The following is a 26,955-nucleotide window of genomic DNA, read 5'->3' as shown; positions in this document are numbered from 1 at the left end:
TTTATCCACCTTTTCTCCCATTTTCTATATTTTCTCCCATCCCAATTTCGTATCATCCAATTCAACCCTCCCCTGTCACAAACGCTGTTTCTTGCCTCCCACAAGCCGGCTGCAATGTGGACTAAGTCATACATAGCACAAGTCCCCTCCGGTACTTGAGGTAACAGCAATCGCATCTTTTCACCTGCGCAGCTCGATCTCTCAGTGGCGAGGAGTAACGCGTGGGAGGCTCACGCTGCCCCCGACACTTCCTGATTCTACTGCGCAGGTGCACCAACCGACCTGTAGGAGTCGCTGTCCACAACGCCCGATCCCCACCCATCAGTTTCCCACCCCCTAATACGGCCAATGTGTATTAGTATGGACGACCAGCTAAACTGAAAGCAAATGTGGAGCGCTGGGCTCGAACAGGCAAGCCCAGCGTCTCCAGATTTCGTGGCGAGCGCCTTGCCCACTACGCCACGTAGCCGCCCTACTCGTGGTGAGTTGTTATTGTTTTATTCCATATTAATAACGCTATTAACGTCCCCGATCGACTTGCAGGACCTACCCGCATATTTGATTTTCGAAACATGCAATACCGGCCAGATCCGCTTAGGGGCGCCATCGCTCCACTGCAGTATCATTGAGGGCGATTGAAAAAATTTGTTTACTGTCTGTGGGCGTTTCATATGAGCCTCGATCCCAGCCGAGCATACTCCATCTTTGATCCCGTTACCGAAGGCAGATTTCAGCCTTGAATAATGGGATTTATGATTAGCCAATGGACATATCTATCTACCAGATTCCGATGACTAATGACGAAATGCTGCCGGCGATCACATGGCCTGACGGTAGGATACTATTCACCCAAATTACAGCTGGATTGGACATTGTTTTAAAACGCAACGTGATCGATCAGTGAAAATGGCTATTTGAACGCACACTGTATTGCTAATCAATAATAGTAATCGGCGCCCCCCACCGCCCCCATTTCATCCATAGATGCTCTGTAATAGTCCGGATGCTACGCAGTTTGTTTTATTTCATTCGTATATATACAGCAGAAATGGCGTTTGATATAACGTGACTAGCCTTTAGCCTATTATCTAGCTCCCCAGAAAAAAGACGAGGCGAAAACCGCGATAAACCTTATATTCACGGCGCTATAAAATGACAACCAACCGATGGATTTTTATTTTCTTTAAGCCATTATGAAGGCACGGTTTATGCACTCAAGTGACAATGAGAATGGACAGATAGCAATACTATAAAGTATATATATAGCTGTTAGAAAGTACATCGGTTTGTTGACAAAGCGTTGTCCTCCAGCCATATATTACACTGCAAGCCGTGGTCGTCAATGTGTTAACAGAGCATTTCCCTGATCATCGCTTACCTTTTTAGATTTAACATCTTTTGCTTTTTTTTTTTGTATTTTTTTGTATTATTTTTTAAACATAACATAAAATTAGACACACAAGCATTAACAGTAAATATCCAAAGTAAATCACAGGACTATACATTCCATTTGAATCAATATAAATGTAGTTTACGAGATATATACCTAATACTTGCAATCCAATCCAATACATTATGCTCTTGCTCGCTCTCCCCCCCAGGAGAGCTTTTGCTTTGTTTACTCTTTTTTTCCTTTAAAAAATTATGTGATAGACCATATGATTATATAATAAAATTTTAGGAGAAACCTACCCCAGAATTATCTCCTGGGCGCACTAACAAAGATGTCGCTCCTCTGGAAATTAGATGTTTCTCTTTCTCTCTATATATATATATATACTCCCTTTTCTTGACTCCTTCTGTATCACAAACAGTACTGTATTTGCAAATCTGGTATGTCATAAATGTATAGATGTAGCAGTACTGACTATCTGTATGTCATGTATGTCATATATGTCCTGATGAATTGAAAATGGGGGACCCTGGTGTAAACAAGACGAAAGTCTTTCTCTGGTCTGCATCCCCTTAACAATTGTGTGTATTGAGCTGTACTGTATTGTACCCATTCTGCAATCTGTTAATAAAGTTTTCAAAACTCTCTTTCTACCCCCCCTCTCTTTCTTTCTACCTCTTTCTTCTATCTTTCTCTCTCTTTCTCCTTCCCTCTTTCTTTCTCTCTTTCTCCCTCTCTCTCCTCTCTATTTCTACCCCTCTCTCTCTTTTTCTCTCTCTATGCACGTGTGTTACCTGTATTTAGTATGTGTATCAAGAACTCAGTCAATTAATGGTAGTGAATGAAAATTAAATGTGGCAGCTGGCAGGGCTATCCGTTTGTGTCAGGTCTTGATTACGGAGCCTTTAATATACGTCTCCTCTAGAAAGTGTACAGTATCTCCCACCACCCTGTCAATCCGTAGCGCCCCCCACTTTCTATAATGAGAAACAGGCCCACACTTATCTCTCTCTCTGTCTATCTGTCTATCTGTCTCTCTCTCTCTCTCTCTCTCTCTCTCTCTCTCTCTCTCTCTCTCTTCTCTCTCTCTCTCTCTCTCTCCCTCCCTCTTCCCCTCTTAATATTTCCCTCTTTCTCTCCTTCTCTCTTTCTCCTCTCCTTCTCTCACCCTCTCACTCCCTCTCTCCATCCCCCTCTCTCCATCCCCCTCTCTCCCCCCTCTCCCCCTCAAACAAAAAAGTCAAACAACTGTTTCTCCTCCTCGTCGTTGTTTTCTTCTTCCCTCGAGTGTTTAAAGGGGCTTATGAATACCCTCCCCGCTCTCCATCCCCCAATAAAACGTTGTATGAGAGAGAGAAGCTGGTTCCAATTTGGTGTACTCCACATGAACTCTGACCATTTCCTCTGACTCCACTTGGTGTATGTGAGCTATGCGCCGCCCACCGCTCCCGCCGAGAACCAGGGAGGGGAAACACTTCAGGACCCTGCGAGCCGTCAGCTGAGTGGTGGAGGAAGTGGAGTAGGGGTGTGTGGGGTGGGGGGGCCGTGCCCAGCTCTCTGCACCCAAACCACCTCAGCGTTGTCTGTTGTTGTTGATGCTAACATAGACGCAAATGCCACCCAGTACCTTTAGGAAACCTCTCTTTCTCTCTCTCTCTCCTCTCTCTCTCTCTCTCTCTCTCTCTCTCTCTCTCTCTCTCTCTCTCTCTCTCTCTCTCTATCTCTCTCTCTCTCTCTCTCTCTCTTCCTCACTGTCTCCCTCTTGCTCTCCCTCTCTCTTCCTCTCTTTCTCGCTTTTCTACATTGTGCAGACAACATCAGTCTATCTATCTATTTATCTATCTATCTATCTATCTATCTATCTATCTATCTATCTATCTATCTATCTATCTATCTATCTATCTATCTATCTATCTATCTATCTATCTATCTATCTATCTATCTATCTATCTATATCTGTCTGTCTCTCTGTCTGTCCGTTATCTTTATTTCTCTTGCCTATCCATCTGTTAGCCAAAATAATTCAACAGGACTTAGTTAAAACACATGATTTAAAGCCCCCCCCCCCCCCCCCCCCCCTGCTACAAAATAAAAAACCAGCTCTGTCCCTCTCCATGCCGTAGTGATATCATTGTGTTAAATGGCCTGTGTGTGCACACAGCAGAACAGACTTTGCTCTGGGTCCTCTCGCTGCCATCTGCGTGTCTCACCGACCATGTGGCGCTGAGGAGGATTATGATTTTTACATGTCACTGACTACCAATCCCGACCCGGGGCGACGGCGCGGTGTGAGGACCGTGCAGCCGACGCACGAGGGCAGAGGCTGGGCAGACCGACTCCACGACCGGGGGTTAGGCGGCAGATTTGGGAGTGTTGGATATATCGGGGCCAGTAGTACCAGGCTCACACACAGGGGATTGATATCTGAGAATCTTCTCAATACTGAAATCCAATAGCAAGAGCCATGTGTTGTTACATGTCAGATTAACACACATGCGAGATGGGCGACCGACCCACAGTAACACACTATAACGTCTGTGCACAGTCTGTGACGTCACGGTATTGAAAATCATACCGACGGGATTTCTAAATACCCTGGTATACCATAATACTGCCCAAGCCTAACGGACAGCTCTTCACTCTGCATCCAACTGCAGTCCCAGTCCCGAGATATGAGAGCGAGAGTTAATTATACTGGCGAGCTGCACCTGTGCCAATTAACTCCCCCCTACCGCTTCTTCAGTGAGTCACTCCTGATTCTCCTAAACCACACCCCTCCTCGCACACACACACACACACACACACACACACACACACACACACACACAGCGCGTGGTACCAGCACTCGCCAGTCCCGCTGGGCCTGACAAATTAGAGACCGGTGAGCTGTCGCTGCCCCAACGGAGGGCATGTGTGTTTTCGTGTTTGACCTCGCCCTGCCAGGTTAGCCGGGGCTAAGAGTTCGCCGGGCGAAACAAGCAATGAGACATATTTTTCTGCCTGCTTTTAAAGCTCCATGCCCCCCAGCCCCCACCTGCCACGGCTCCAGCACGGCCCGGCCCGGCCCGCTTGTCTGTCTGTGAGCTCTTACTCCTCTAATGGCCAGCAGTGTGTATGTTAACATGCAGGGAAGTGGACTCGCTGCAGCGCTAAGGTTTAATCACGCAGAAAATGAAAGAACAGCTCCCTCGGTAGAGCCTACGCAGTTCACACACACACACACACACACACACACACACACACACACACACACACACACACACACACACACACACACACACACACACACAGGTGCAAATGTACACACAGCCACACACACACACTTGCTTTTATATATCCCATCTGTCTGCAGGTGGTCACAGAGGCTCTCAGAAGCAACCATGAGTTTCAAATAGGCAGTGCTGGGCAGAAGTGTTCTTCAGCACCTCTCTCTCTCTCTCTCTCTCTCTCTCTCTCTCTCTCTCTCTCTCTCTCTCTCTCTCTCTCTCTCTCTCTCTCTCTCCTCCCCCCCCCCCCTCTCTTTCAGCCCCTCTTATGTGTAGCTATCCAGCCGTCACAAATGCTCTGAAGGCATATCAGTAACAAAAGTTTCCCCCCTCCTAGCCGCGTAGTAAAGTGTGCTCGGGCCATGGGGGGAAGTGTAATACACTGTGCCATATTGCCTTTGTGGCCCACTAGTTATACAGCGCTCTCCTAGTCATAGAGATGGTGAACAACCCATATGATTACATGTGTATTTACATGAAACACCTCCGTATCACATGGTTTTTCTGCTCTGCTTGCTGTAGATTTAAGGATTTTCTTTTTCTTGCTGGTGCATTCGTGGCATGCTTATATAGGAGTGGCACTCTATATGCTGGCATTGGAAGCTGCCCCTTGGCTCTCTCTCTCTCTCTCTCTCTCTCTCTCTCTCTCTCTCTCTCTCTCTCTCTCTCTCTCTCTCTGTCTCTCTCTCTCTCTCTCTCTCTCTCTCTGTCTCTCTCTCTCTCACACACACGAATGCTGTTTACCGCTAGACACTCCAGATGGAAGCCATTTTGCAGCAATGAGATGAGGAGCGAAGCTTAAATGAAAACAAATGCTCCGTCTGTCCTCAGGTTACACTTACAGGAAATCTATGTTTTGCATTTTCTTCTCCCCCCCCCCCTTTTTCTAGAAAGGAAAAAAACAAACAAAGTCAGCTGAGCAGCACCTCAACTGAACTTTATTTACCCTCAATTGAATATCGGCGCTATCATCACTGGATATTGAGACCAGTAAACCGTGGCCAGGTTTGTACCTTAACCTCGACACATATATCGTGAGGTGCTAGTAGTTACGCTACATCACATTCCTGTGTCTTGGTACCTGGAAATGACAGCGTTATAGAGAACGGCAGCGACATACAGTGTGTCTTTATGTCATTCTGACATTTTGACGTTTCCGTGCGACAAAATACATTTCTAGTCTGCAAATTAGTCATAGTACGATTTTGACGACTAATTGATTTAATAACCCTTTCTCCGCCGATGACGTGTTTACACGTCATTCCTCGCCATGCGTAATCTGCCAATGACGGGTTGCGTGTTGCTTTATGACAGGTCATGAGTGCAAGAATGTGACAATTTGACCATGTGACCGCGGCAACGCGGGAGAGCGGCAGTGCGGAAATAGGCTGTCTCTAAGACAAACTCTAACCTTAACCAGCTCCTTAACAGCGCCTAAACTTAACCGTTCTAACCTTAACCAACTCCGAAACAATGCCTAACCTTAACCTTAACCTTAACCATGCCTAACCTTAACCATAGAAAGAATATTGCCATTCTCTTTGACAAACTCTAACCTTAACCAGCTCCTTAACAGCGCCTAAACTTAACCGGTCTAACCTTAACCAACTCCGAAACAATGCCTAACCTTAACCTTAACCTTAACCATGCCTAACCTTAACCGGCGAAAGAATACACGTTAAAAAAAAAATCATGTTAAAAAAAAAAAATTCATGGGATTCGAACTCGTCAACAACGAACCGCAGGACCGCGGACCGCTGCTATGCCAGGTGAGCTGAAGGGCCGAATGAAAATCATGGCGGATTCCTGCGGCGGTTACCTAATTCCGCTCGCGCTCTGCCGCTCCGCTCGCTCTGCCGCTCCGCTCGCTCTGCCGCTCTGCTCTGCGGTTGCCGCGCCTGCCGCGGGGCATGGCGCAGCCAATCAGGGAAAACGCGGAAGCAAAAGCAGCACTCATGACATGTCATTAAGCAATAGGCTGACGGGTTACGGCGTCTTTGAGATCAATATTTCATATTTTTGTCATGGTATTCACATTTCACCCACGGAGTCTTTGCTGGTGTTGTAGGACTCCGCTCAACTCTGCAACGCTTCAATACCGCCACCTGGTGGCCGATCAGCGAGTTGCCAAAACCGGAAGTGGCCGGACGTGCTTAGTCCGTCCCCTATTCTGTCCGGCCACTCGCTATCGCTCGCGGGACTCTATCCAGACACCGTGCATATCGATCCGTTGCCATAACTCAATAAACAACATGATTGGACATATATTAGTATTATACAAACCGGAACTGGATCACCTAGATCAACATCCCATAATAGCGATCTTTTTGCTCCACGCTCATCACCCAACGGTAAGAGAAGACTGGGGTGAGTTTCAGCCTTTTTCTTTACCATTTTCGATACAAACTGCTCTGATCTATATATCACCCATACTACATAAATGATTTAACGTCGGCCACGGAATTATAAACGACCCCCCCCCTCCGGTCAACCGCAGATGATCAGTCAACACGTCTAGGATCATGTACAGTTGAAATTTTTAATCTGGCGTCGATCAGTATCAAACTGCATTTGATGATCTAATATATGCATTTATGGCTATATCTCATGTTCTATGAAATACTGCAGAAAACGATAAAAACATATTTATACTCTAGACCGTATTATTGTATGAATGTGTGAATGAAAAAGTAAAACGTTCCTACATCCTGAACGATAGATAATTGATGTTGAATGGGCCATAGTAATGTCAATTTAGCAATACAATTAAAAAAGTTATAGCCCTGCAAAGAAGGTGAACATCTCCATAGACAAATAGAGCTGGCAGAGAGGCTACAAGGATGGATATAAGCTCCGGCAAAGAATGGGTTAACAGACAAATGTGTAAAATTGTGTTGGCCATGTTATTGTCCTGCAGATGACCATGAGGACGTATTTAACTCTTGTGTATTTAACTCCTGTGCTTATTAAAGACAAAAACATTGATGCCAGAGATCTACTTATCAATTTGCATTATTAAGAAAATGACTAATAACTAATTCAGCATAAAAAAAACTCAAGACATAAAAACAACTTATTGATAATAATAATAATAATAATAATAATAATAATAATAATAATAATAATAATAATAATAATAATAATAATAATAAAAATATTTAAAACAAAGAGTGGGCCCTGGCAGTTCATACCAGGGTTAGAAATTAACATTTTTTTTCAAGGGCTTTTTTTGCCCCCCTTAATTGATTTTCGGGGGCTTTTTTTTGTATTTCGGGGGCACTGAATTTTTATGATAAACGGTAGGGGTGGGACGGTTCACAAAATGGACGGTTTGGTTCATATCACGAATTTGGGGTCACGGTTTTCAGTTCGATATACGTTAATTTTTATTAAAAAAAATGTAACACTCAAATCTAAAAGTCAAGATAGACTGCGCTCACAAATTATAACACTGGGTGCTGAAATCCCGTCGAGTATAATAGAAAAAGAAAGCAATACGCTTGGACCAGCACTCACAGATTTTGGTATATTTAATGGCAGCCTGAAACAAACATGTTTCGGAACATAATCGTTCCGAAACATGTTTGTTTCAGGCTGCCATTAAATATACCAAAATCTGTGAGTGCTGGTCCAAGCGTATTGCTTTCTTTTTCTATAACACTCAAATCTAAACATGTTTCTCATTTATTAAAAATAAAATAAAAGGTTTACAGTGTTTACAGCCTTAAATAATGTTTGGCACACAAAGACCGAACTGACTGAAAAATATAGGCTACATTTGTCAAAGTATTAATTTAGTGCAAACAAACAATATGCTCAGCCAGCACTAGACTTTCCTTTCTTTAATTAATATAAACACACAAAAACAATGTCAACCATGTTTAAATTCCCTGCTTGTCAGTTCTTAATGGAAAGATTCGTTTTCTGCTTGAAATTATTATGTTTCTGTCTACATATATTTAGACTAACATTATTTAAATATTGAGTGCAACTGTGGTGGATTACGTAATTCGGTGAGTTGGAACTATCTATGGGTTGGCGCCGGGTCCCCACGGACATTTTAGCGTGTGGCACCGCCACCTTCAGCTCCGGTCACGTTAGGAGCAGTTCATAACGTCAACAAGCAGCGCGAAAGCGGCAATAGTCCCGGTTGGAGTTAGTAAAACACAGTTGTATGTTAGCCTTCTTGGATGTTGAATAAACGCCTATCATTGTCTTTAAACACCCCGCCTCTCAGACTCCCATTTCCTCCTCTGCTACAGTAGCTAGTAGCTACGGTGTTAGCTGTTGTTGTGAAGGGCTAGCTAGCTAACAGCTACAAACATTGTACAAACTGCTAACGCTATGGCAAGATGTGTGTAGGCCTATGTAATGTTAATGGCTATGTTTTTAAAGTCGTAATGAAGATTGATTTATATTGTGCGTGCCATTTTTACACAAACTGACTAGCACCTGGCTGCTGCTGCTGCTGCAGCCAGTGCAGAACACCGGCTCCGCCAAATGATTTTTTTTATTTGCGCGTCATCTGAACCGTATACGATACACAGACGCTCCATTACCGGATAAATATATATATATAATTAGTAAACTGTCGGGGGCATTAAGTGCCCCCCTTAACTGATTTTCGAGGGCATTTTATCCATTTTCAAGGGCATTATGCCCCAAGCCCCCGTTAATTTCGAACCCTGGTTCATACAATACATAATTCTTGTGCCAATTCCTTGAAACCCAGCTATAAGTGAGAATCAATACAATTATGGATCCTTGTGATTCTAATTAACCTTTCGCAGTAACTTCTCTCATTTGAGAAAGATATCATGAACCCTCCTCTGTGGTGTCAGAGCCACACCGTGCACTCATCTCAAACCTTCCGCTTTAGCCGCAGAACCAGCCACACGCAGAACCAGCCACACGCAGAACCAGTCACACGCAGAACCAGCCACACGTAGAACCAGCCACACGCAGAACCAGCCACACGGCAGAACCAGCCACACGCAGAACCAGCCACACGGCAGAACCAGCCACACGCAGAACCAGCCACACGTAGAACCAGCCACACGTAGAACCAGCCACACACAGAACCAGCCACACGGCAGAACCAACCACACGTAGAACCAGCCACACGTAGAACCAGCCACACGGCAGAACCAGTCACACGTAGAACCAGCCACACGTAGAACCAGCCACACGGCAGAACCAGCCACACAGCAGAACCAGCCACACGTAGAACCAGCCACACGTAGAACCAGCCACACACAGAACCAGCCACACGGCAGAACCAGCCACACGGCAGAACCAGCCACACAGCAGAACCAGCCACACGTAGAACCAGCCACACAGCAGAACCAGCCACACGTAGAACCAGTCACACGCAGAACCAGCCACACAGCAGAACCAGCCACACGGCAGAACCAGCCACAGGGCAGAACCAGCCACACGTAGAACCAGCCACACGTAGAACCAGCCACACGCAGAACCAGCCACACGGCAGAACCAGTCACATGCAGAACCAGCCACACAGCAGAACCAGCCACACGCAGAACCAGCCACACGTAGAACCAGCCACACGTAGAACCAGCCACACGCAGAACCAGCCACACGGCAGAACCAGCCACACGTAGAACCAGCCGCACGTAGAACCAGCCACACGCAGAACCAGCCACACGTAGAACCAGCCACACGCAGAACCAGCCACACGCATAACCAGCCACACGCAGAACCAGCCACACGCAGAACCAGCCACACGCAGAACCAGCCACACGGCAGAACCAGTCACACGCAGAACCAGCCACACGGCAGAACCAGCCACACATAGAACCAGCCACACGTAGAACCAGCCACACGGCAGAACCAGTCACACGCAGAACCAGCCACACATAGAACCAGCCACACGTAGAACCAGCCACACGGCAGAACCAGCCACACATAGAACCAGCCACACATAGAACCAGCCACACGTAGAACCAGGCACATTCTTCACACGCGCACCACACGTCGTTCAGGGTGAGTATCCAGCCAGAAGATTAGATTGGACCTCTGGGGAATTCCAGGCAAAGGACGAGGGTCGAGTGATTATTGGAGCCGGTCCCTTATGATCGGTAATTGAGTTGGCCCTGATGAAGTACGGAAGAATGTAATCTAATCAGTCAAGCTGCTGCAGCCTAGACCACTCTCCCATTTTCTATGCAGATGGCGTGCGTCGTGCGTGTGCGTGTGTGTGTGTGTGTGTGTGTCTGTATGTACGTTGTGCGTTTGTGTGTGTTCCTGTTCCTGTGTGTGTACAGCCTGGTGTGTGTGTTCCTGTTTCTCTGTGTGTGTGTGTGTGTGTGTCTGTACGTGTGTGTGTTCCTGTTTCTCTGTGTGTGTGTGTGTGTGCGCACACGCAGAGGGGATTGGCCTGGAGAGTACATGGAAAGTGGAGTAGCTTTTCACATTACCAAAAAGACCATTAGGACTATTAGAAGTGCCTCTTTTCCCATGTTTGCACACGCCAGCTAAAGCATGCACTTGGTCTCTTTAGAGCATTTCCAAACAATCCTAGTGCTTCCGAATGAAATCATGATTATTCTTTTGTATTTCCATCAGACGAGATGCTTTGGGACATTTAACTGCAACCAGTGAAATGTTTCGAAGCATCGGTGCAGTAAATGGTAAATGGACTGTATTTATATATATTACACTTTGATAAGCTGCCAGGAGTAGCTGGAATCAAACCGGGAACCTTCTGATTATCAGACGACCGCTCTACCTGCTGAGCCACTGTCGTGCCCAGTCATTCTTAATCGATTTATTAAATCCTAGGTCCTCTTCACTATTTATATTAATGATATTGTGTCTTCGCTGAATGGTTGTCAAGCCATTCTGTATGCAGTTGATACTGTTGTGTATTGTATTGCTGACTCTCACTCTGTACAATTGGCCATTGAGAACTTACAACTTTCCTCTATTACCCCCCAGGAAGCTCTAATTAAACGTAAATTGGTTCTTAATGCTACTAAAACTACATGTATGCTGTTTTCTAGAGCCAGAAACATTGAATATCATGGTTTACACATATCTACCGTAAGTGGTTCTAGCATTGAGAGAGTCACTGAATATAAATATCTTGGTGTGTGGCTTGATGAGAAATTTACATTTCAATTCCATGTGGACAACCTTGCCTCCAAGTTGCGACAGAAAATTGGCTTCCTATACAAAAACAGAACCAGCTTTCCTTTGATAAGTAGGAAGAGAGTTGTCGAAGCCGTTTTCTTATCAGTCCTGGACTGTGGTGATGTAATCTATAGGCATGCTGCAGCCTCAACCCTTACATCCTTGGACTCTTGTCTATCACTCTGCCCTCAGATTCATCACTAATGATAGACACAACTCATCACTGTGTCCTATATGCAGTGTTGTGCTAGTTACTGAAAAATAGTAACTCAGTTACTTTACTAGTTACTCATTTCAAAAGTAACTCCGTTATGTTACTAGTTACTTACACCCAAAAGTAATGCGTTACTGTGAAAAGTAACTATTTAGTTACTTGAAGAAGAAAAAAATTGCTCCCATGCAGATACAGATACTCAAAATCGGTTGATCAACTTGACAGTTTTTTTCGAGAAAAAAAAAGGACCGGACGTGGGCGTGAGATAGGATAGTCGTGTGTGAGAGAGGCTCCACTAAACTCCAACAAAAGTGACAATTTAAGAAGGCAATTCAATGGTAGAAGTAAAAAGAAAGTTGACAATATAAGTTGTAGATGCGCAACTGAGCTATACCGAGACAGAAGAGACACAGAAAGGTTAAAAAAAATTCTACAAACGAGGACGCTAGCGGAGAAGCTAACGATAGCAACGGCAGCCGGTCGGAATCGGATGAAGACCAAACTGAAACTACAGCGCCGACCACGACGGACATAATGGCCGCTATTAATCGACTGAATCAAAATGTCGATTCAAGGTTTGAAAAGTTGGATGCATCACTTGCCGGTCTGAAACAGACAATGGATAATATTGAGGAAAGGGTAGCCTCAAACGAGGATGGCCTGAATGAACATGAAAACCGAATCAAGATTCTGGAAGGCAAATGTGCCGTGTGGGAGGAGGAGGCCAAGACGCTCGGTGAACGAGTGGACGACCTCGTCTCGGCTACAGACGACAAAATATCCGCATCATAGGTGTAAAAGAGGGCACGGAAAAGGCCAATCTTACAGACTTTATTGCAAAACTTATAACAACATTGCTGAGAGATGAGAACTTCAACAACAAGCCTGTTAAAATTTACCGGGTATATCGGGTCAACATGAAGACGGCAACAGATGGCACTCCACGCCAAATTATAGCACGGATCCACCATGATTCAGTGAAGGAGCGCATTCTGAGGCTTGCAACACAAAAGTTCCCCTTACAACATGAGGGAACGCGCATCTACATTTTCTCGGACCTGGGACCGGCAGTGTTGAAACTACGGAAGCGATTCGACAATATCAGGACCAGATGCAAGATTGCGGAGGTGAGATGCGGATTCCGACACCCAGCGACGTTCGTGGTATCGGTTGGCACAGTCAAGCGCACGTTCAACGACCCGAAGGACGCGGAGAAGTTCCTAGACGACAACAAAGTGCCGCGTTAATCCAACCCGACGGTACAGACAACCGCTTCAATACGTGATCATGCACGAGTTACAGCGGCTCATCGCGCCCATCCTACCTACTTCTCATTTATTTTTGTTGGACAGGTGGAGACGAATGCATACACAGACTATCATGGTATGTTTACTAGCTCTTAAGGTGTTTAGATTTAGAGGTGTTTTGTTCGCAGAGGGGACTGTAGGGAGGTAAAGAGGGCCCCGGAGGACAGCGCAGTGTTTTTCATGTTAGTTTGCGGCAGTGCATATTCTTTTTTATTTCTATTTTTTCTTTCTAATGGCGGAATGTATACAACACTTTGGAGGATTTTTGCTTTGTCACATGATCATGGATAATATGTCATGTCAGTAAATAGTACAAGGATTGTAAGCTGGAATGTAAGAGGTCTAAATCACCCAGTTAAAAGAGGTAAGGTAATGGCTCATTTAAAAGGCCTGAAAGCTGATGTTATATATCTTCAAGAGACACATATTAAGAATATAGCCAGGAACAAGTTACGCATGGGGTGGGGATCACAAATATTTCAATCAAACTTCGGGGCCAGGGCCAGAGGGGTCGCTATTATTATCAAGAGGGGTGTGTCGTTTGATCATGAGTGCACAATCGCGGATCCGAATGGTAGATTTGTAATTGTATCAGGGACACTTAATTGTGTTCCTGTAACATTGATAAACGTGTATGGTCCAAATTTTGATGATCCACATTTTTTTGAGACAGTTCTGAATAGAATTCCTGATGTCGGTAATACAAATATTATATTGGGTGGCGACTTCAATTGTATAATTGACCCTGTGTTGGATAAAAAGTCATCAAAGGTAGCCGTGAACAGCAAAGCCAGTGAGGTGCTAAAAAGTGCCATGCACAATCTAAATCTGGTTGACATATGGAGGCTACGCAATCCTACCAACAGAGACTACTCTTTTTTCTCTCCAGTGCATAAATCCTATTCTAGGATTGATTTCATGCTGTTAGACTCTAAACTGATATCCAATGTTGTGTCCACACAATACCATACTATCCTGATAAGTGATCATGCTCCCATGTCACTGGATGTTAGGTTCACTAGACATAGAAAGGAACGCACCTGGAGATTTGACAACACAATCTTAAAAGAGAAGAGTTTCTTAAAATACATGTCAGCTAGGCTACCTGACATTATAGACACAAATGATACAGGGGATGTGGATGACTCAACACTGTGGGAAGCTATCAAGGCAGTGCTTAGAGGTAGCATCATATCATACGTGGCAGGTAGGAGAAAACAAATGTCAAAAAGACTAGTGGAGTTGGATGATTCTGTGTCTCAACTAGAACACCTGTACAGGGTCTCTGCGGATCCCGACATCCTGAATTCTATAGTCTCTCAAAGAGATGAGTACAATACTATTTTATCTGCACAGGTCAATAAACAATTGAATATGATAAAACAGATACAATTTGAAATAGGTGACAAACCTCAGAAATTGCTGGCACGTCAATTAAGACAGGCGCAAGCTTCCCGTGCAATACTAAAAATAAAATCAGACACAGGCACTGTTCTTACAGACCCTAAAGAGATAAATGCACGTTTTATGGAGTTCTATTCAAAATTGTATACATCAAATGGCAACCATGACATTGATGCTATTAAGGCATTTCTCTCTGAATTAAACCTACCTCAGCTTGATGGCGAGGCAGAAGCTGCATTGGAAAGGGACATCTCCATAGGAGAAATAGTAGAGGCAATTACAGAATTACCGAACAATAAAGCACCTGGCCCTGATGGCTTTACTGCAGAATTCTACAAGCACTACTCTAATATATCTATAAGGAACTATCCCCGCTGCTGCTTCGTATGTTTAAACATGCCGCATCGGATGGTAGACTACCTCAAACGCTGTATAATGCAAATATTTCATTAATTTAAAAAAAGGACAGAGATGAGTTAGAACCATCATCCTACAGACCTGTGTCACTGATTCCAATTGAAACAAAGCTGCGTAGCAAGATTCTGGCCAAGAGGCTAAAATCTCACATTCAGAAGATAGTGCATCCGGATCAAACTGGCTTTATTCCTAATAGACATATTTATTACAACTTAAGACGGTTATTCAATATACTTTATACGAAACACCATACAGAGACAGTGGTGATTTCAGTGGATGCTCAGAAGGCCTTCGATCAGGTCGAGTGGCCATATATGTACGAGACCCTAGAGGCATTTGGTTTCGGGAAGGTATTTATTGACTGGATACGGATTTTGTATGCTCATCCCACAGCAAGTGTAGTTACTAACCAGGATATTTCTTCTCAGTTTCCACTATATCGTGGGACAAGGCAAGGAGATCCATGCTCTCCTTATCTTTTCGATTTAGTCATAGAAACACTAGCTACAAAAATTCGACAACATCCTAGAATATCACCTGTCTCTATTAAAGGACAAAAGCATCATTTATCAATGTATGCAGACGACATTTTGTTATACGTAACTAACCCACAGGAGTCCCTTCCTCTAATTATGGAACTGTTTAATTATTTTGGCTCTCTTTCAGGTTTTCAAATTAATTGGGATAAAAGTGAATTAATGCCAATACAATTAAATAAGGATAGCTCCTCATTGAACTCTGTCCCCTTTAAGATTACCAAAGATAGATTTACTTACCTAGGAGTGACCGTTACTAAAAAACCTGAACTCTTACTGGAAGAGAATTGGAAATTAAAAATAAAACAGTTGAAACAGAATATAGATTTTTGGAAGACCCTCTCATTGTCACTGGTTGGGAGAGTAAACGCTATTAAAATGGTGGTTCTTCCGAGATTTACATACATCTTTCAGTCAATTCCAGTATACATACCACAGCGGTATTTAAAAAAATTAGACTCGATTGTAATCCCCTTTATTTGGCAGAATAAAACTGCACGTATTAGCAAAAAACACTTATGTAAAACAAAAAATGAGGGTGGCTTTGGTCTTCCAGACTTCAAATGTTACAACTGGTCTGCACATTTAAACAATCAAGTCAAGTCAAGTCAAGAGTTTTAATTGTCACGGCATACAGGTATACAATGAAATGCGGCTGGTCTTGCCCGCGACGATGTGCAATACAGTGGTACAACATATAATAGAATCCAATAAAAATACAGTGGTACAACATATAATAGAATCCAATAAAAACAACAGTGCAATAAACAGGTAACATGGTGTGCCATCTCGGTATCTGTACATAGTATTTACAGAGCATATAGAACATGCTAGGTAGCTTTAGTAGTGCAATACACTGTTCCTGTTGCTATACTAATTTAAAGTGGCCTTTCCTCAATATGGCTTTCTGGAGAAGTGCTAACCTTACGGAGGGCATGGAGGAGGTCACTCCTGCATGGCTCTCAATGGAGCGAGCAGCCTGTCAGGGAACCTCTCTCCTAGCCCTTTTGAATAGCCCTGTCAAGATAAACAAATCACTATATGAAGGGAATTTTATAGTACATAGCTCCTTGAAAGTATGGAAACAGATTAAGGCATACTTGAAAGCTCCAAATATGTATACAGACACTCCAATCGGTAATAACCATGCCTTTAAGCCATCCACTATGGACCAAGGGTTTGCACAGTGGAAGGTGAAGGGTATAGGGAGCTTGAAGGACTTGTACCAAGAGGGCCAGTTCCTATCATTCGAGCAACTGAAGGTCAAACACGATTTACCGTCAACAAATTTTTTCCGCTATCTACAGGTACGGAACTTCGTAAGGACTCATGTAGATACATGGTCAGACATTCCTCAGCATCAAGCACTGGAAAATATAATTAATGTTAGACCAGGTAGTAAAGGGGCGATGTAAAAAATATACCAGACACTTTTCAATCAAGTAATAGTTAGCACAGAAAGATATAGGACTGAGTGGGAGTCAGAACTGGGGATACCCCTCAATGAGGAATTCTGGGAAACGTGTCTTACAAATATTCACCGGTGCTCTGTAAATGTTAGAATCAACTTGATTCAATTTAAAGTGATACACAGGTTGCACTACTCAAAGGTGAAAGTAAATAAGATGTATCCTAGCGTATCAGCACTGTGTAACAAATGTAAAAATCAAGATGGTACCCTTACACATCAACTCTGGTCTTGTCCCAACTTACACACGTTCTGGTCTGATATATTTGACTTTTACTCAAAAGCTTTTAATAAACACTGGAACCCTGCCCCTTACTGGCCATTTTGGGACATAGCGACGAAGTCAATAAGTACTCTGACAATGAAAAAAGGCCGGTATATCTAGGTGCTGTGTTGGCTAAAAAGCTCATTTTGAGACTTTGGAAGTCTGATGCAGCACCCTCATTTGAAATGTGGATGAGAGAGCTGGGTGAGACCCTCTACTTAGAGAGGCTTAGATTTAAAAATACAGGACGGAGAAAGGTGTTTGATACGACATGGGGACCGGTGTTGGACTACTTAAAGGGTCTGAGGGAGGATGAAGAGGATATATAAGTTCAAAATGTTACTCATATTACAGCAATGTCTGAAAGTATATTCTCTGTGTCTTGGCTTTTGGCCTTTTACTAAGGATATATAAAATGAAATATAAGTTCAAAATGTCACTCATATTACAGTAATGTCTGAACTGAAGGTACAGTCGCTGATGTGTCTTGGCTTTTGGCCTTTTTCTAATGCTCTGTTTTTTTATTTATCTTTTTGGTCTCTTTTTATTTAATTTTTTTCCCAGCAAAAACCTAGCTTACTTAACTATCCTGTTTATATGTCGTACAGAACATGTGGGTCGCTTTGGATAAAAGCGTCAGCTAAATGACTAAATGTAAATGGATGTAAATGTATATGTATGTATGGATCCGCCAAAGGAAAGAAAGAATGTTTATTTTTACTTTGAATCTTTTTTGTTATATGCCGCTGGACAATTGTTTTTGAACAAGAACAAAATTAAGATTGCATGTGTGCATCAATATGGAATGTAACTAAAGTAATGTGCAATAAAAATACTTATAAAAAAAAAAAACTTGACAGTTTCCATTCACATCACTGAACTCTGCTAAGCAATGTGGTCTAGATACAAACACAAATCTGACACAAACACAAATGTCCCGACGTAATAAGAAATGCACCGTGCCTAATTGCTCGGGGAGGTTGAGCGCAGGCACGTTTAGGTTGCGCGCATGCACGTTTAGGTTGCGCGCATGCACGTTTAGGTTCTAGGTTGAAAATAAGTGCTTGAGGAACAGCCTTGATATCTGTCGGCGGAGCGTTTCATTATAACCGTCTTGCAACGTTGTTTAAGATATCAATCGTGCATTGCAACGTTAGAATAGTTAGGAAATCAATTGTGCATGAAAGGACTATATTTATATTGTTTGATTAGTATTGATGAGATTCCCTGGCAGATTTGTAGTCAAAATGCGTTGATCAACTTGAGTTTCCATTCATTTACATTCACATCACTGCACTCACCAGTGTCTGTCGAGATGTAACGTTAGTCCAGCAGCCCCTTAAACATTTTCTTTATCTCATTTCCATGTTGTACTGTATATTCTCTCTCCAAGTAGTTGGAAAAAGTTTTCCGTCCCATTTGCTGTGTGTCGCCTGGTATCATTCTACGCGGGTGGCGAGTGGATTTGGATGAGTCCTGGTAGTTAACGTTAGACTCCAGTATCTTTGAGCCAAAACACAAATGACATAACTAAAACGTTATTTTCTTTTCGCTCGACAAAAGAGAAATACGCGAGTAGCTGGGCGCTGCCATTATCAGTCAGGATCAGGAATAGTAAACAAAACACGCCCCCAGCATAGCGTTTCCCCGCAGCCAGACAGGATATGAGGATAATAATAATAATAATAATAATAATAATAATCACTACTGCTCGCTATCAATCTACGCCGTATATAACGCAAATAACGCATTAACGAACCATTCAGTAACGTAAGTAGCGTTACTGAATTTCAAAAGTAATGCGTTAGAGTACTAGTTATCGCCAAAAGTAACTTCGTTACTGTAACGCGTTACTTTGTAACGCGTTAGTCCCAACACTGCCTATATGTGAAGGTTGGTTGGTCCTCTCTGATGGAGAGGGGCAACAAACACTGGTATTTGTTCATTCTTAAGGCCCTTATTGGTAAGCTACCTCCTTATACTACATCATTATTGGAATGGGATTTCATTTTGGTACCTATGGAACCAGTTCTAGTGACTGGCTGGTCCTTAAGGTCCCTTGAATTTTCTCACAACAGGGTAAATCTGCATTTTGCTATGATGCCCCAAGCTCATGGAATGAACTCCAACAATCCTTAAAGCTTGAGATTCTCCCTTCAAATGCAGAGTTTTAAAACCTTGATCTCTAAACCTTTGTCAATCAAGTTGTACATGTTTTAATTGATTCTTATCCTTACTTATGTTATCGTTATGATAATTTTTTTTACAAGTATTTCATTAGATTCGGCCGATAAATCGAGGCGCCCCTATTGTTAGTGGAGGAGTGAGAGGGAGATCATTTCTTTCAGTACAACCCAATGCTCACGATAGAACATCCATTCTCATTTACCCCGTCGATAGGATGGAAAATATGAACCATTTTCACGTCCATGTGAATGGAAGCGGACATGGCCGGTTAGCCTCCAGGAGAGGTGTTAGTTGGACAGTGCCTACGGCAGGGGTGGCCAACCCGCGGCTCGCGAGCCGCATGTGGCTCTTTGCCCGTCAATGTGTGGCTCTTCCATCCATAAAAAAAATTTAAATAAAAATGTATTAACCCATTCTCTGCCACGACTTTGATCATCCTAAACCATCCTCTGCCAGCGCTATTTGTCTATGGAGATGTTCACCTTCTTTGCAGGGCTATAACTTTTTTAATTGTATTGCTAAATTGACATTACTATGGTCCATTCAACATCAATTATCTATCGTTCAGGATGTAGGAACGTTTTACTTTTTCATTCACACATTCATACTAAAATACCGTCTAGAGTATAAATATGTTTTTATCGTTTTCTGCAGTATTTCATAGAACGTGAGATAAGATAAGATAAGATATTCCTTTATTGATCCCCTTGGGGAAATTCAGGCATCATAGCAGCATGGGGGGGAGGGGGGGAGGGGTACAGGTAGTAAAACAACACAGTATACAGGTAGTAAAAGACAACACAGGCAGTGTAAACAATTTGATCAATATGGTCAATATAATTTACTATCTGACTAGCTGAGGAATATTCACATTATTCACAGTGTCACATGAGGTGCAGTATATAAGAGGAATATTCACATTATTCACAGTGTCACATGAGGTGCAGTATGCAAGAGGTAGTGTTATAATAATTTACTATCTACTGAGTATACATTAATCAAAGTACCAGGGTAGTCTACTTTGTCCCCCTTGGGTTCCTATAAGTCCCAGGTCAATGTCTGGTAGCAGTCGCTGTCGCTGCCCCCTGTTGTGGGGCCTGGAGGCTGCTAGTCGCTGCCCACTGTTGTGGAGCCTGATGGCCGCTGGTATGAAGATATAGGCATAAATGCATTATATTAGATTATCAAATGCAGTTTGATACCGATCAACGTTATATTAAAAAAATCAACTGTACATGGTCCTAAACGGAGGGGGGGGGGGTCGTTTATAATTCAATGACCGATGTTAAATGATTTATGTAGTATGGGTGATATATTGATCAGAGCAGTTTGTATCGAAAATGATAAAGAAAAACGCTGAAACTCACCCCAGTCTCCTCGTAGCATTGGGCGATGAGAGTGGAGCAAACAGATCCCAATTATGGGATGTTGATCGATGCAATCCATTTCCGCTTTGTATATTACTAATACACGTCCAAATCATGTTGATTATTGAGTTATGGCAAAGATCCATATCGACGGTGTCTGTATTGAGCCCCGGGACGATAATGGCCGGATGAAAATAGGGGACGGACCGAGCTACAATGGGCACTTCCGGTTTGGCAACTCGCCGATCGGCCACCATGTGGCGGTATTGAAGCGTTGCAGAGTTGTGATGGCTCAGACAGCATCAGCCAAGACTCCGTGGGTGAAATATGAATACCATGACGAAAATATGAAATATTGATCTCAAACATTGGCAGACAACGCATGGCGGAGAAACCCGCCTTAACACGTGATTGGCAAAAAAAGGGTTAAAAAAAAAGAAACAATTTAATAAATAGTTTTTTTTTGTATGTCACTCATTCCATAAGGAAGATTTTTTTTAAATTGGCCATTTGCATGTTCTTGGTATCTGAATCTAGGGACATCTATGGATCTCAGGGAATGTATTCCCAGTGTCAGAAATAGTGTGTCTGTTACTAGGGTTGAGTAAATTGTAATGAACCAAAGGAAAATATCAATTATATTAAAAAAATATTTTTTATCTTTGACTGTGAATAACACCATGCTAAAATTGACCAGACCTGAAAAATCTAAGCAAATGAATAAAGGGAAGATGATTAAACAGGTTTTGTAGATACAGTACTGAATTCTGCCATCTTTTTTATAATGTAAATTTCGCCACCATTTTTCATCATATTGCAACACCGTTTTTTGCTAGACGTTCACAGAAAGGTAGAGAAACTAACTGCGTTCTGTTTTTATGGCAATAGCGTTCAGGTTTGTGGGAGATAATCCCAAAAAATAAGAGAAATAAAAAAGTTATTCCAGAGGTACTCACTTTTGGCTGCTCCACTTCCTCCTGTAAATATGCGCCGGTTTCCGACTCAATGCCCTGAGATTTCTATAATCTTATATTTCACTAATAACAGTTCAAATCATTGGTAAACAAACGTAATGCTGAAAATATGTATATTTCGGGCATACGAGGTTAACCCTGTGAGGCCCAAATTAAAAAGACATTAGCAACTTCAGAGGGTGGGACATATAAACACATTTACTATCAAATAGCATTGTGAGGCTGAACAACAGGACCAAAAAATTGTAATAAACATTTACAGACTTTTTTTTTTTAAATGGCTAAACATGATTTTGTAATTTTGCAACCGTGGGTCTCACAGGGTACTTTTAACCCTGTGAGGCCCAAATAAAAAAGACATTAGCAACTTCAGAGGCCAAAGGGTGAGACCTATAAACACATGAAGGGTGCCGTGACTGAAAAAAAAGGTTGAGAAACGCTGGTATATGGTGTGGCTCTTTGTGGTATCACAGTAATTTTTGTGGCTCTTAATCTCTGACTGGTTGGCCACCCCTGGCCTAGGCTAACCGGCCATGTCTGCTTCCATTCATTGTGCTAAGCTAGGCTAACGTGCAGCCAGATAGCTTTCTACTGAACGTACAGAGAGGAAACTGGTATCTATCTTCTTGTCTCTCTCTGGAGAAGATGGTAAGCTAATTTCCCCAAATGTTGGCGTGCTCCTTTAAATCTGATAAACTAATATCTTCTTCACTAGAAGTTAATACAGTGAGAGAATGTATTCGATTAGATTAGATAAAAATGTATTGTCATCGTACGACATGAGTACAGTACAACGAGGTTTGGCATCTAACCACTGTGACCAAATGTAACAGTAAAGTGTAATAACAATATACAATGTACAGGTGATTAAACTGGAATTGATATAAATGAGTACTACTGAGTAATAATGCTAATCTGATGTATGTACAGTTTTACAGTATTATTGTGTTACAGTGTAAGGAGTTGTAGACAGTGAAGAAAGATGAGTGACTGTATTGTCTCCCCTGTTAGCCCGTCTCTAAATCATATGTAACAACTAATATCTTCTCAGATGGGGGTCCGTGGGACAAAATCTTATCAAACGGTGGTCCTTGGCCGACTAACGACGTCTTTGTTAGCGCGACCGGCAGATCATTTTGGGGTAGGTTTTCTTCTATATAATTCTATGGTTTATCGCCATAACGTTATTAACATTCTTTAAAAATGTAAACGGACGTTTTTTGAATCTAAAAAAGTAAGCGACGCTCAGGAAAATGGCCACGGGTAATATGAAATACAGTACGTGCGTCTATTAGTAAACGGGCTAAAAGTCATATTTAAACTGGTATGGTCCTTTTAAAGTATAGTTTTCAAATTGGAGATTTAGAGTTTTCTATTGTTGTTCTATAGTCTACAAGTTGAATACATGTCCTACCTCATAACCTTTGCCACGTTTTCTTTGCTCTCGCTATGTTTATATCCTATCCATGTTGAGTTTCACTTTGGGTTATGGTAAAGTTTTAATGAGTCTGACACCCTTTGATTGACAGGCAGTTGGCTTGTTAGGTTTCAATCGTATAGATTAGATTAGATTAGATTCAAATTTATTGTCATTATACAGCACAGTATACAGTACAAGGAAAATAGGTTTGGCATCCAACCAGCGTGCAAATGTAACAGTTAAGTGCAATAGTAATATACAATGTACAGGTGATTAAACTGGGTATAACATACAGTATATACATTAGTACTACTGTGTGTCGTGCTAATCATGATGTATGTATAGAGTTGTAATACCAATATGTACAGCGATACATGCTATAATGCAGTGGTTCTCAAAGTGGGGTCCAGGCACCAGAGATATTTAGCTTTATTCACAGGAGGGCCACTTTGAAAAATGTATTGTATGTCAGGGGTGTATGTATGTATGTATGTATGTATGTATGTATGTATGTATGTATGTATGTATGTATGTATGTATGTATGTATGTATGTATGTATGTATGTATGTATGTATGTATGTATGTATGTATGTATGTATGTATGTATGTATGTATGTATGTATGTATGTATGTATGTATGTATGTATGTATGTATGTATGTATGTATGTATGTATGTATGTTTGTATGTATGTATGTCAAAGCATAGTGACAGGTGTTTGTAGTACGTGTCGTGTGCTTGTTTCTGTGCTGCATATTCTTCTTAGACACAAAGTGTGAGGTTATGCTGATTCTGTGGTTTCAGTGTATAAACATAGGTATTTCAATTTGTCTCAGCTTTACAAACCTATCTTACGGCTTACCGTTTAGCGCAATTTCAACACTTTTCTCAAGGTCTCTAGTTTTCACAAGATACCCTACCTATTAGGGGTGTAACAGTACACAAAAACCACAGTTCGGTACGTACCTCGGTTTTGAAGTCACGGTTCGGTACGGGTTTTCGGTACAGTGGGGGAAAATTTGGCGTTCCATGTTCCACTCAGGGGTGATGTAGTGTGCAGTAACTAATTGTATTGTAGGGCTGTCAACAAATATTCTATATGGAATTAATAATCAACTTGTTAATTTCAATGAACACCCGGCCCTTTGCGCAGTACTGAAATGGTTCGGTACGGATATGTGTACCTTTACACCCCTATTACCTATATATTCGCTCACAAGAGCTTCCTGACGATGGCGATGCGCTCGTCTTTCAGAGGGTTCAAATCAAATCAAATGACTGAAAAAGCGAGTCTCACAGGTATCGACCAATCAATCCTGAAGCATATAGGACATGTTTACAAGGACTGTGTTCCAGGGTGCACTCTTTTATGTGTCCTCTGGTCTGAGATCAACTGGACATTTATTGTGAAGGAAACCATTTTAACCACTTCCTCTCCTTGTCCCTCCCCTCCTTCTGCCTGCAGCCATTGAAACACAGAGCACCAGCTCAGAGGAACTCGTCCCCAGTCCCCCGTCTCCCCTGCCCCCTCCGCGGGTCTACAAGCCCTGCTTCGTGTGCCAGGACAAGTCCTCCGGATACCACTATGGCGTCAGCGCCTGCGAGGGCTGCAAGGTAAGACTAAAAACACTCTCTCCAACCTCTCACAGACACCCAGACTCACTCATGAACTGCCTCAACAGCCACGGTACGACACTGACTCTTCAGCAGCTATTTAGCAGCAGTGGGGCCAACTTGCTCAAGGGCAACGGCAGGAGTGTAGAATGTAGTAGTATAGTGTAGTATAGAATATATATATATATAATATATAGTATAGAATATATAATATAGAAAACCAAAAAAACTAAAAAGTTAACTTTATTGTTTTTCCTGCAATCTGAACAGAGAGATTCTAATTTGATTTCATCAATAGGAACTACTTCTTTAACCTCTTAACATGCACCAGGTCGTATACACATGAATGTGCACCAAAAATATCGCTGCATTCATGTGTTGACTTATTAACTTCGGAACAATCCCAGTTGCAATATCGATCACACTTACACGATGTGAAGCAAAACACGCTATTAATTCAACATTCACGTCATACAAGTCCATCAGTGTTCTCTCATCTCTCCCCCTCACAGCGCTCACTGCCGCTGTCCTCCCTATTCCATGTGAGTGGCACGCGGGCTGTTTGTGTTTTCCTGCAGTCATGATGTGCTTTATCAGGGGGTGTGGTGTGTCTTAGATGGGGATGTGGTGGGGATTGATGTGTGGGGTGTTTTGGGGAATGGCTGTTCCGGGGGGGTTCACATGCCTTCGCCGTTTTCTGTGGGGCACTTTTTTGGGCTGCGGTCCATGTGTGAAAGGGTTCTAAGATAGAGTTATTATTATTATTTATTATTATTATATTGTAAAAAATTAAATTAAAGGTCCTCTGTCTTATAAATAGCCTTTTCCAGTGTTTATCATTGTTTTCTAGCAATGGGGGTTTGTATCAATGGGGTCTGTGTCTCTAATTCTCATTTTGGCTCATCAGTCTAGTCTCGAGTTCACGAGATCCTCCCTCACTCAACTAAGCCATTCTGATTTGACTGTTTTGCTGACGTGAGTAAGGCACTGGTTGTAGTCACCGCCCACAATCAACAAGGCTCAACAACAGAGCGAGTGGAATTACTTCCTCAAACGGGTTGACGTGCGCGGGTGCCGACAGAGACAGCCGAGAACGAGCGAGCGAGAGATAGAGATAGAGAGAGAGAGAGAGAGAGAGAGAGAGAGAGAGGGAGAGAGAGATAGAGAGGGAGAGATAGAGAGGGGGACACGGAGCATTTACACACAACCTCCCGACCGCGCGCGGGGCAGGAGCTTCTCTCTCTCGGGGAAACACACACGCATTTACACACAACCTCCCGACCGCGCGCGGGGCAGGAGCTTCTCCACTCGCATTCCGTATTCTGATCCGTGCAATAATATTCACAGGGGTATATATTGTAATTTGAAACAAGTTACCAATGCATTGTCCCGTGGGATTATGCCCCCCGTGGTGAAATTCATTAGTATCCCCCCCAATCTCTCTATATCTCTCAATGTTTGCCAGTGCAGACTGTGGGTGACTGTCACTCAAAGCGCTTATGAGCCCAAAACAGCTTGAAATCTTGAAGTGGAAAAATGCTGCTTTAGAGTACTTGATTAGAAATACAAAACAATGAATTCTTTTGAAAAAAACTTTACAGATGTGTTCCATAGACTCACAGGAATTGTGTAAAGTTGCCCAAATAGTGAAAGGAATAGCAAGACATGTCCCCTTTAAGTCTTGACGACATTGAAAATGATGGTGACCTCAATTGTGCTTTTCGAGAATAAATAAAGGTTTGAATTTAATTTAATTCCCACAATGCGTAGCCTATAGTCCCTGTTACTATAGCGATCTACACATTAACTACATTAGACTAGACTACATTCTAAAGCGCTAGATGAACATTCTAAAGCCATAACCAAACATCCATTACTGCTGAAACAATCACAGCGAAATGTATTCATAAACTTTACATTCTAGTTATTTTTATGTTTAGCAGCGTTTAAGTTACTCACTTTGATTAACAC

General features: G+C 42.6%; 1 protein-coding gene across 3 annotated transcripts in view; it reads left to right on the top strand.

The window, feature by feature from the left end:
• LOC311227444 (retinoic acid receptor beta-like) overlaps positions 1-26,955 on the top strand; it is a gene marked incomplete at its 5' end in the record, with an annotated part of 381,325 nt that overhangs the window by 182,085 nt on the left and 172,285 nt on the right. For all 3 annotated transcript variants that reach the window (XM_084313090.1, XM_084313091.1, XM_084313089.1), the window contains one exon: positions 24,836-24,984. In XM_084313090.1, the coding sequence (XP_084169216.1) occupies positions 24,836-24,984 (149 nt within the window). The remainder of the gene's footprint in view (positions 1-24,835; positions 24,985-26,955) is intronic.

The sequence above is a fragment of the Notolepis coatsorum genome, assembly GCF_963971535.1.
Source record: "Notolepis coatsorum genome assembly, chromosome: 4".
In the NCBI taxonomy this organism is placed as follows: Eukaryota; Metazoa; Chordata; class Actinopteri; order Aulopiformes; family Paralepididae; genus Notolepis; species Notolepis coatsorum.
The sequence above is the reverse complement of the archived record's forward strand: the minus strand, read 5'-3'. Positions and strand labels throughout refer to the sequence as shown.